Genomic DNA, 12500 nt, shown 5'->3' with positions numbered 1-12500 from the left:
TGGTATCACATCGGTATCATTTTCTCTTCTCTCTGATCAAAATCTCCTCCAGCCACCGTTCTCCGTTTTCTTTGCAGCCCTCCATAATTACCGCAACCTCCTCCTACAACTCCACTCATTCTTCATCTATGATCCACTCACGTATCACTGTTCTCTCTTTCACCTCCACTCATCTCTATTTTCTCTCCATACCTCTATTGTTACCACCACTAACTCCTCCTACAACCCGACTACCCTCACTCTTCCCCTCCGCCTTTGTCACACCCGCAACCTTCTCCCCCTTCAGGAGTTGTAGTTCGAAGGGCGTAGCATCATCCGGGTGTACTTGAGGGAATAGTTGTGCCCTCGGAAGGCCAGCCAGGTGATCCCATCGGCGAAGCTCTTGTGGCGCCCGTGGTGGTACCGCCCGTTCAGGTGGACCTGGAGGGTGGAAAGAGGAGCCTTGGTCAGCGCGAGAGGGAGTCTCGATTGTCGTTTGTTTCGACGGAAATGAGATTAGGAAACACACCCCAGGACAACTGGGGGTCGTGTTTCTTCAGAGCAGTTTGGGGTCTGTTGCGCACGCACGCATAAGCCCATACACACACACAAACACAATTAATAGATAAACAAATAAACAAATAAGTAGATAAATGAATGTGTATAAGTCAGTAATCAAATAGATAAATGGATAAATGAGTAGATAATCTTGTAGAGCCGGCTTACCTCGTGACAAGCAGTGAACCACCACGCCCCGTGAAAGGTGCGCGCGCAATCGCCCACCAGGTTGCGGTCGTTGTCTCTGTCCTTGGCGCTAAACGGCGCCGACTGGTGATACTTGAGTGAGTTACCTGCCAACAAAACGCGGAAATAAAAAGAATTAAAGGAGTGAAATGTGCAACTCATCGAGGAAGTCTGAACATATTTCGTCAAGATGGTTTTCCTAGTCCCAATACCAAACGTTTCAAGCTTATGTACAGTTGGGAGCACGGTTCTCAGTCTTTAGTTGACACGTTGAAATGTTATCGAACTTGTTATTTTTATTCTGTTGGGCGTCAGATAATTCTATACAACGGTGTGAAAACCTTAAAGGGTTATATATGATGCTTGTATTAATGTAAGGTAATTTCAAGACAATTTTTCTTAGCTGGACTTCTAATCATGGTTACATCTATGTACTAAAAAAAGAATTTGTTGTCGAAATGGTCGGAACGGCGGTTCCGCCGGGTATAGTTGGCCCAGTAACATGGTAACGTCTTGTAAGGATAAACGCAGGCCCCTGATTGGCTAAGAGAGTGGTGACGTCTAGGAAACGGACACGACTGATTGGCCAAGAGTGGTGACGTCAGGACAACGGAGACGACTGATTGGCTGAGAGCTAGACGTCCGCAAACCCCCGGGGAAGCCTCTGGAAACACCCGCGGAGCCCTTTGGGAACCCCTGGGTAGTCACCAGGGAACCTTTGAGAATCCCTGTGGGGATTCCCTGTGGAATTCTCTAGGAACTCCTGAGGAGCCCTTTAAGAACCCCCTGGAACTTCAAGGGGAGCACCTGCGGAGACCCTGGGGTGCACTCTGGAAATTTCTGGGGAACCCCTGAGGAACCTCTTGGAAGCCTTCAGGGGAGCCCCGGTACTAATAAAAGAATTCCTGTAATCATACCGGAAACCGAAAATCCCTCAAGGGGACACGTCCCCTCCGGCCCGATTGTGTGACTCATCCCGGTGTGTCTCTGCAAGGTTGTCGAACACCATGGCCGGTACCATGCAAGACAAACACTGGCAACGCCATTTTTGGAGTTGGATAACAAAGGGAAATATTCACCAAGTGATGCGAGGAAGAATAATAGTTTAAAACAGGAGTTAGTTAACATTCCTAGAAACGAATTCCCTGAGAAGTACATGTCCTCTTTGTCTCCTTTCGGCAAGAAGAAAGCTAATGAGGCGTCAGAAATCAAGAAGAGTATTTTGTTGTTCTTTAGAAAAATTTAGCGCCTAGAGAAGGAGTTTAAGATTAATCCAGTTCAACGGCTGAGTCTTGAGGATCTTACAGATTACGATGGAGATACAGACCATGAAGAAGAGAAGCGATTTGTTTCTCACTACTGCGCTGGATACAGATCGTTTATATCCAAAAGTGGGTGGTTTAACGCTAACGAGGATTTCAGATCCTATTATTTCGACATGAAATGCAAAAAGGGCCCATAGGGCTGGGTGCCGAAGGCGCCTGCGAGCGAAGTGAGCTCGCCCGAAGGGCCGGACCCCGCATAGTGGAGTTGGGCGTAGCCCGTTGCTCGTCTTCACCAAATCTTGTGTTTTTTCCCGTTCCCCATAGTCTTCATTCTATTTTTCATTTTACCTTGTAGTGCTTCCTCCTGATCATTCTCTTCTCTTTCCCTCAGACTCCACTCATAATTGCATATCATGGGCTCTCTCTCTCTACACAAACGCACCCACCACCCACACTTACACAGTAAGGTCATAGCAATACTCATAGATTGGGCCATATATGAGCTCTGAGCTATCATCCAAGAGGGAATAGCTGTCGATCGCGAGTCCAGCATCACGAGAACACGAAAAACGACTAACAAGCATGAGTAAGGAACAAACATGGGGGAGAGGGGGTTTATGTACTTATGGATCTTTTTTTCCCATAGGGACCCGGGGGGAGGTGGGAATCCCTCTCTCTCAAGGTCTGGAGGTCAGTTTGGGGCGTCTGTCCGCATTTGCTCAGTGGATACTGTGTCGAACTCATGAGCAGGTAGTAGTAAGTTCGATTCCAGAGACCTACTGTGTGCTTCTTGTGTTGGTTCCCAACAGCCTTGGCCAGGCGGGGAGGCGACCAAAACATCGGCCTAAAAACAGAGGCTTGCAGCAACTGACAGGGCTTACTCCTCAAGGGGATTCTCACGGTGGGTGAGAGAAAGCTTTCCAGAATTCCAGACAAGCTTTCCATGACCCCTGGAATGCTTTCCATGTTTTTCCAGACCAACGCAGTTTTTTATATACCCCAACCTGACGTGTACGAAAGTTAATTGAGATACTAGATCACTTTATTCGCGTGCAGTTGATAAGAATTTCTTGTTTTTCATGGATAGCAAAATGATAAGAGTCCATTCCCGGGGCAGTAAACCCTCTGTTCCACCTTAAAATATATAAAATAATTAACTAAAGCTTATTTCGATTAGGAGTAAGATCATCTTGTTCATCCCTCCTCCCTCACCAACACACTAGCCTCAAAATGTAGAACGACTATATCTAAAAAAAAAAAAAAAAAAAAAAAAAAAAAAAAAAAAAAACACGCATATATATGTATATATATAATGTGTGTGTGTGTGCGTGCGCGTGCATCACCCACCTGCATCCCCCGCGAAGTCTCCTATGTGGAGTGTGTAATTGTGTAGTTCATCGTCAAGGCTAAAGTGCTGATACTCAGCCCAACGAGTGTCGTTGGTCCAGTCCATGAGCTCGATGCGGAGAACGTAGTCCCCTGATTGGCTGAGGTGGTGCACATACTCGTTGCCTATTGGAGGAGAAAAAACAAAACAAAAATTCAGAAGAGTTCGCCTGTCGTGAGAGTTCGGAAGAAATCTAGGTTTAACGAATGTAAAAAGAAAAGAAAATAATACACAATGTTTTAAATAATTTTACAGTATAATGTATACATTGATGATATACGGCATCTATAATAATAATGGTAATGATTACGATAATAATAGTGATGATAATAGCAATAATGATAATAATAACAGTAATACCAAAAACAACCACAATAATGATGATGATGATGATAATAGCAATATTAATAGTAACAATAATAACATTAGCAATAATAATGATGATGGTAATTGTAAGCCGTGTCCTGGCCCGTCCCATGACATTTGACCTCAAATGGCCTCGTTGGGCCAGCCGGGTGACTCATATGCCGCCCAGCCACAGTTAGCCACAGTTAGCCACATGACCATCACAAATACGGTTTGAGTAAGTCACGTGAAGCTCACCAACCTAGACGGACCCTGTGAGGCCACCCCAAAGATGACTAACCAGTGCTGGAATCTGCCACGTTAGACGCCACAAAGCCCTTTTGAAGAAACGCACGTGCAACTCACCACCATAAGACCAACTCTGTGAGGCCCCCAAAGATGACTAACCAGAGTTAGGATCTGCCACGTGAAGACACCACAAAGCCCTTTTTGAAGGAACTCACATGTGATACCAGCCTCATGCCCTCTGTCCACGTGAGTCAGCGGCCTAAGAACGTTCTGCGTCCGACCTCTACTTTGACCTCACGCCAGTTAGGAGCACGGGTCATGACCTACCCGTGTATATAAAAGATGGATCAACGCCGAAGATTCAGATCGCCGGGGACACGATTTGAAACACAGTCGTCACCTTCCTCGCCGTTTCCCCCGATCCCGCTCTAGCGCTCAACTGCTGCCAGCCGCCACTTGATCTGCCAGAACGTCTGCCACCGCTGTCTGCCACTCGACTGTTGCCAGCCGCCACTTCATCTGCCAAATTGTCTGCCACCGCTGTCTGCCGCTCGACTGCTGCCAGCTGCCACTTTATCTGCCAGATCGTCTGATACCGTTGTCTGCCGACTGCCAGTCGACTGCCTACGCTCTTGTCTACCCCAGGTATTTGCCAGATCGACTGCCGCCACTGGTTCTGCGAGATCACCTGCCGCCACTGCCTGCCAGCTCGCCTACCGTCGCCGACTGCCAGGTCGTCCGCTGATTATCAGTTTGACTCCCCACACTCTCGTCTACCGCAGGTATCTGCAACCGTGACTGCCAGTTCGCCTACCAGGTCTGCCGTCTGCCAGCTCACTGCTTCCTGCTTTCTCGCCTCCCCCCCCCCCCACCTTTTAGCTCCCTTGCAAGTAGATCGCCCGGAGACACGACTTGAAACACAGTCGTCACATCCCTCGCCATCTCGCTCCTTCTCCACCCCACCCCCCCGGCGTCCAACATTTCATTGTTAAATAAAACCAACTCTCCACCAGAGTTTAGCTTCAACCCAACGTGGGGCAACACCAGCCTAACATTTGGCTGCCCAACGTGGGGCAGACTACCAGCCTAACATTTGGCTGTCCAACGTTTGGGGCCCCGATCCCCAGCTCCGCCACCATTGTCTGCCGCTTCCACCACTGACTGCCAGATTGTCTGCCATCTGCCGTTCGAATGCTGCTAGCAGCCTCTTAATCTGCCAGATCGTCTGCCATTCGACTGCTGCCAGCCGCCACTTGATCTGCCAGATCGTCTGCCACCGCTGTCTGCCGCTCGACTACTGCCGGCCGCTACTTGATCTGCCAGATCGTCTGGGATCGCTGTCTCCTGCTCGACTGCTGCCATCCGCCACTTGATCTGCCAGATCGTCTGCCACCGCTGTCTGCCGACTGCCAGTCGACTGCCCATACTCTCGTCTACCACAGATATTTGCCGCCATGTGTTTGCCAGATCGTCTGCCGCTCGACTGCTGCCAGCCGCCACTTTGCCTGACAGACCGCCTGCCCGCCAGCTAGCCCGCCGTCGCTGCCTGCCAGGTCGTCTGCCGACTGCCAATTTGACTTCCCACACACTCGCCTACCGCAGGTATCTACCGTCACTTGTTTGCCCTATCGCCTGCCACCGTGACTGCCAGTTCACCTACCAGGTCTGCCGTCTGCCAGGTCGCCTGTCGTCGCTGACTGCCAGGTCGTCTTTCGACTGCCAGTTTGACTCCCCACATTCGCCTACCACAGGTATCTGCCGTCACTGTCTGCCAGATCGTCTACCGCCACGTGTCTGCCAGAATGACTGCGCCATTTGTCTGCCAGATCGCCTGTTGCTATGACTGCTAGTTAGCCGACCAGGTCTACCGTCTGCCAGCTCGCCTGCCCACCAGCTCGACTGCCGCCTCTGCCTGCCAGGTCTGCCTATTCCTTCGCCTACATGTATCTACCGTCACTTGTCTGCCATATCGACTGCTGCCGTGACTGCCAGTTCGCCTACCAGGTCTGCCCGCCAGTTGGTAAGGTAACTTAGTTTTTTTGAACGAATTAATATGGACGATTCTCGAGTGATATGAACTTTCGTGAACTCTGGTCAGTTTCATAGCTTCATGCGGTTGTATTTTTTTGTGATAATAGTATTGAAAGTAGTAATGACAATAGTGATATTAATGATAACGATTATAATAATGATAATCGTTATGATGATTGTATTGATAATTATAATAGCAGGTATATGCATGATAGTGATATGTAAATGGTAATAATAGTCATAAGTAGTATTGATTATGATAGTATTGATTATGATAATAGTAATGGCAATGATAATAGTAATGGCAATGATAATAGTAATGACAATTGTAATGGAAATAATGATCGTGATATTAATAGTTGTAATGTCAATGATAATAGTATTAATGGTAATAATATCGAAATTATAATAATGACCATGATAATAGCAAAGATTGTGATAGTATATGTTAGTGACAATAGTATTGATAGTGAATATATAATTGATAATAGTAATGATATTGATAATGGAAATGGCAATGATAATAGTAATTATAATAGTAATCAATGTTAATAGTAATGATAATTATGATAGTAATGATGAATATAGTAATGGTAACAATAATGATAATAGAGATAACAGTAATGATTACTATAAAGATAATAGTAATGATACTGATAGTATCGATAATAATGTTAATGATTATGATAACGGTAACATTAATGATAAAGGTAAGTGATGATTGTAATAGTAATGGCAATACTCGTGTAATAATAATGATAATAGTAATGTTAAAGAAAATATAAATGGTAATAGTAATGAGATAGTTAACATAGTAGTAACAGTACAGGTAATAGTAATAATTGTAATGATAATAGTAATGGTGACAATAATAGTAATGTTAATAGTATCGATTATGATAATAGTAATGGTAATAGTAATGACTTATAATAGTTAAGGTAATAATAATGATAATAGTAATGATAAATATAGTAGTAATGGTAATAATTGTGGTAACAGTAATAACTATAAAGTTAATAGTAATGATGTTGGTAATAGTATTGATAATGGTAATGATTACGATAATAGTAATGGTAACAGTAATGATAAAGGTAATAGTTATGATGATAATAGTAACGGCAATAGTAATGATAAATATAATGTAATAATGATAATAGTAATGACAGTAAAGGTAATAGTAATGGTAATGACAATAGTAATGTTAATAGTATTGACTAAGTAATGATTATGATAATAGTAAAGGTAATAGTAATGATAATTATAATAATGATAATAGTAATGTAATGGTAATAATAATTGTGGTAACAGTAATAATGATAGAGAACAGTATAGTAATAATACTGATAATAGTAATGTTAATAGTAATGATAAAGGTAATAATGATTATAATGGTAATGATAATAGTAATGTTAACAAATATTAATGATAATAGTAATGGTAATAGTAATGTTAAAGAAAATATTAATAATAGTAATGGTAATAGTAATAACTAGTAATAATAATGGTAACGGTGATAATAATAGTAATAAGGATAATAGTAATGTTAATAGTATTGACTATGATAGTAATGATTATGATAATAGTAATGGTAATAGTAATGACAATTATAATAGTAAAGGTAATAGTAATGGCAAGAGTAATGGTAATAGTAGTAATGATGATAATAGTAATGTTAATGAAATGGTAATAATAATGGTAAAATAATGACTATAGTAATAATAATTACAATGTTAAAAAAGTAATGATAGTAACGGTAATGGTAGTCACAACCTAAATGGCAATAAATTTATACCAGTAATAGTAATGATAACGGAAGAAGTAATAGCGTGGGTAGTAATGATAAAGGTAATAACGATAAAAATAACAAATTCTAATGCTATATAATGGAAACTATAAGAGTAATATTTATGATAATGGTAATAACAATGATAATTGTAACGTGAATACTGCAATAGTAATTATAACGAGAAATGTGGTTATGAAAAAGTAATCAATGATAACGATAATACTAATAATACGAAGCGTAATATCAGTGATAGTAATAGTAACGATAATGGTAATAGCATAGGTGGTGATAAAATCGATAATGGTATTAATAACGGTAACAGTAACTATACAATTATACTTATAAAGGTATGGTAACGGTAATGATACGAGTAATGGTAATAACAGTAATTGTGGTAATGAATGTGGAGAGTCTTACGATAGGAGAGCCATATACAAGAACCAAACATATACAGTCACGAGGAAAAGTTATGACCCACTATACATTTCCCACGTCATTATTATTTATTTATTCATATATCTATTTATTCATTTATTTTGACGGGTATATGATGTATTATCTATTTAAGAAACCTAACTGTGGCTCAAAATTCTTTCTCGTGATTGTATCATCGGAAACACTCGACAAACCAAAACTATGCAAATATACTGAGCCTTTGATATATTCCTATACACACAATCTGCTTTAATTATAAATTACTTTAATTATAAATTAAAGTGATTTTTTTTTAAATCACAATTGTATTATTACAACAACAAAAACGAAAACACATTTGTGTCGTTCTGATATTAGCATGCGTTCCATTGGTGTGTAAAACAAATAAATAAATAAATAAAATTAAATTAAATTAGCACGTTTACAAGGATGCACGGCAGATCTACGATAATATTGTCACATCAACAAACATTTTGAGGAGATAAGTCAAGAGTAAACAAATAAAGAAGCCAGGTAGAAGAGCAGAGCAATGAAGGGCGTTGGAGCACAACAGGATAAAGAGTAACTCACAGCAACACGAACATCCTTCATAAATGAGGAAGAAGCGGAGTAATGATAATAACGATGATGATAATAACCGTGATGATACTAATGATGATGATGATGCTAGAATTGATCATGATAATGATAATAATGTAATAGTAATAATGATAACAATAATGATAATAGTAACAGTAATGACGATAATAATAATGATAATAATGGTAATAATAATGATATTGATAATAATGATAATGATAATAATGTTAATTGTAATAATAGTAATAGTAATGACAGTGATAATGATTATAATAATGATAATATAATGTTAACAATACTACTACTAATGGTAATGATAATGATAATATTATTGATAATAATGATGATAATAACAATAATAATAATAGTAATGACAGTGATAATTATTATAATAATGATAATATAATGTTAACAATACTACGACTACTAATACAACTACCACTGATGATAATGATAATAATAACATCACTAACAATAGTAATAATGATGGTGTTGATAAAAAAAGAAGACTAGGAAAAAAGACTTAGAACAAGAAAAAAGTGAAAATATAATCATAAATAATAATAATGATAATAATGATTAATAATAACAATAATAACAATAATAATAATAATAATAATAATAATAATAAGTTGAAGAAGAAAATAAAATTATGAAGAAAAGGAAGAAGAACAATTCTGGATGGCGATGCCGATGACTCACTTACCGAGCCAGTACTCTCCCTCGAGATCGCCGAATCCCCACTTGTAGTTGGCCCAGTCCCTGAAGAAGTCGACGACCGGGTGGGGGAGCCCCTGGCGGCCGCCCCGCCGCTGCATCACCGTCCAGCCGCCGCCGGCCTCCTCGAGTTCGCAGTAGACCTGCGACGGCAGAAGAAGAACAAGAAGAGACTCTTCAGTTGTCCACGGCAAGTCCGAGGTGTCTGACAAGAAGAAGGAGAGGAGGAGGAGGAGAAGGAGGGAAAAGAAGAAGAGGAGGAGGAGGAATAGGAAGGAAAGGGAAAGAAGAGGAGGAAGAGGAAAGGGAGATGGAAAGATGAGGGGTGAAATAGGAGGAGGAAAAGGAATGGGAGGAGATGATGGAAGCAGGAGGAGGGGAGGGAAAAGAAGAGAGATGAGGTGGAGGAAGAGGAGGGTGAGGAAGTGATGCAACTTGGAGAAGAAGGAGGAGGAGGAGGAAGAGGAAATAAACAAAGGAAGGAGGAGAAAAAGAATGAGAATAGGAGGTGGAAAAGGCAGAGGAAGTGAGTAAGCAACAGGAAGAGGTGGAATGAAGATGAGGAAGAGGAGGAGACGGTGGACAAGGAGGAGGCAGAGGAAGAGGAGGCGGTAGGGGAGAAGGGTGACGCAGAGGAAGAGGTAAAAGAAGAAAAGGGGAGAAAGGCTAGGAGGAAAAAGGAAGAGGATGGAGATAATGATGATTTTATTTGTATTTCATCGCCAATAACCAGCTCTTCTATCCACTGGGGACAATAACCGAGCCTAAGAAGTCTTGCAGGTGAAGTCACAGAGGTGGTATATCAAGAAGAGGTTTGATGTGCATAAGAGAGATGAAGGAGAGTAGAAATTAGATATCAGTATTCTTCTCTGAGTGTGGAGATTAGATTAGTATCGTAAATGCTGCAGTAACTCTGGTCCACTGAAGTCACTGAAGTATTGATACGCCTAGACCTCATGTAATTAGAAGGATAGGGAAAAGTAGGAAGAGAAAGAGGGACGTGAGAAGAAGTAGGAGGAGGAAGAGGAGGAGTCAAAAGAGGAGGAGGAGTAGGAGGAACACAGGCGCAAGAGAGTGCCTCTCTTCTAGGATCCACCAGGAACGAAAAGTGGATCTTCGACCCTCTCCCCCACCAACAACAACAAAAAAATATCAAATAGATAAATAACACAAAACAGATTAAAGGAGGAGTAGTAGGAAGAGAAGGAGAAGGCGTAGTGGGAAGAGGTGGAGAGGAAGAAGGAAGAAGAGGAGGAGGAGGTAGTAAGAGAGGCCTAGGTGTCGGTAGCAATATTCATCGAGGAAACCCCCCGCAACATAACAGAAATCCACGTCGATCGGAGGCGAGTCGCGGCCTCATCAGCATGCGAAAGCGCGCGCGCGCCTGTCAGACCAAGTATTTTACAGATAAACAAATGACACACGGGCGGTGGGCCAAGTCAGCCTTCATGGACCCGTGCAAGACCGGACTATCACCTCAAAAAGCAAAGCAGCCTTCGTACACCACCACCAATGTATGTTAAGGAAATATGTCCTTGAGAGTTTTGTGTTTTTATTTAGTTGTATTTGAAAAAAACAAACAAAAAATTCTCTCTAATTCTAAGTTTTGGTGACTGATAATAAGTTTTGGTAACTAATAATAAGTTCTGATGACTAATAATAAGTTTTGGTCACTAATAATAACTTTCTTTGTGAAGACTTCTTGTGGCATCTTCCTACGTTTTTGTTGTTACCATATATCAAGTTTTTTTTTTTCTCAGCTGTGATTGTAGGGGCTTGGCCACCCACCCTAATAGATGGGAAAAGACTTTTGTATGTTATTGTATGTGTTTATATTTGTGAGTATATGTCCAGGGGATGGAAGGGGTTTTTACTGTGTGTGTGTGTGTGCGCGTGTGTGTGTGTGTGTGTGTGTGTGTGTGTGTGTGTGTGCGTGTGTGTGTGTGTTTACACGGACAAATATTCATTATTTATCCTTTGGTGACTTGCAGAAACTATATCACTCCTACAGTGCCCTTCGCTCTGAAGAGTCTAAAAGACAAATTTCGGAATAAAGGCAATTTTTTCATTTTTTTTTTTTTTTTAAACACTCCGCTCTACCGCATGATTAATTTCTTCGTATTCAGTCATCATTGGCAAATTGAACGTAAAACTATTCCTTCGTTGTCTTTCAAACCGAAACATATTTAAACTTCTCCTTTGGAACACCCCCCCCCCCAAAAAAAAAAAAAATAAAAAAAAACGGCGTTAAATATTCAAATCTGTTAACCGACCCTCCATTTTTTTTTTTAACCATTTATCTAATTGAATAGATTCGTTGTCATTTTTCCCAGATATTTTCGTACATTCTGCTGGCCTGGTTCATTTTTAGAACGAAAAATTTCCATATGACATGTCATCTTTTTCCCATCCGCGCACAGATTTTTTCGAGCAGAGAATGTATATACGCGACATCCGTCAATTTTTTCCCTTCACAGGAATAAATAAACTCAAACCGGGTTCATGTATGTATGTATACACACACACACACATACACGCTCACACACACACACACACACGCACATACATTCGCGCGCACACACACACATACACACACACACACACGTATACACACACACACACACACACACACACACACACACAAACACAAACACGCACACCAAGGATCGTTTAATCCTCTCACTTCTTATTAAATACATGCAATTTTTTCAGTCAATATGTTAGTGACACCCATACGGACCAGAGTCACGCAATATTTTCTTATTCTGGCTGCCGCCAAGCAATTCTATTCAGTTGGGGTAAGAGACCTTTGAGCAAAGGGAGAAGGTAAATAAGTGCCATTACGAATAAAATCACCCAGGGGATGAAAAGGGGATTTCAGTGTGTGTTGTGTGTGTGTGTGTGTGTGTGTGTGTGTGTGTGTGTGTGTGTGTGTGTGTGCGCGCGTGTGTGTAGGTTTAACACTCGGTTGTGTGAATTCATC

The 12500-nt window shown here is 41.3% G+C and overlaps 1 protein-coding gene across 3 annotated transcripts in view; it reads right to left on the bottom strand.

Moving 5' to 3' along the window:
- LOC143024736 (uncharacterized) overlaps positions 1-12500 on the bottom strand; it is a 604673-nt gene that overhangs the window by 701 nt on the left and 591472 nt on the right. For all 3 annotated transcript variants that reach the window (XM_076183826.1, XM_076183828.1, XM_076183827.1), the window contains exons 11-14: positions 9507-9660; positions 3336-3500; positions 706-830; positions 1-420 (exon numbers count right to left, since the gene is read on the bottom strand). The exon at positions 1-420 is cut by the window's left edge and continues 701 nt beyond it. In XM_076183826.1, the coding sequence (XP_076039941.1) occupies positions 283-420; positions 706-830; positions 3336-3500; positions 9507-9660 (582 nt within the window). In that variant the 3' untranslated portion in view covers positions 1-282. The remainder of the gene's footprint in view (positions 421-705; positions 831-3335; positions 3501-9506; positions 9661-12500) is intronic.

Source organism: Oratosquilla oratoria, chromosome 4, assembly GCF_046742065.1.
Source record: "Oratosquilla oratoria isolate Oo_2021 chromosome 4, ASM4674206v1, whole genome shotgun sequence".
NCBI classification, from domain to species: Eukaryota; Metazoa; Arthropoda; class Malacostraca; order Stomatopoda; family Squillidae; genus Oratosquilla; species Oratosquilla oratoria.
Note: the sequence above shows the minus strand (reverse complement) of the source record. Positions and strands in the feature narration are given on the sequence as shown.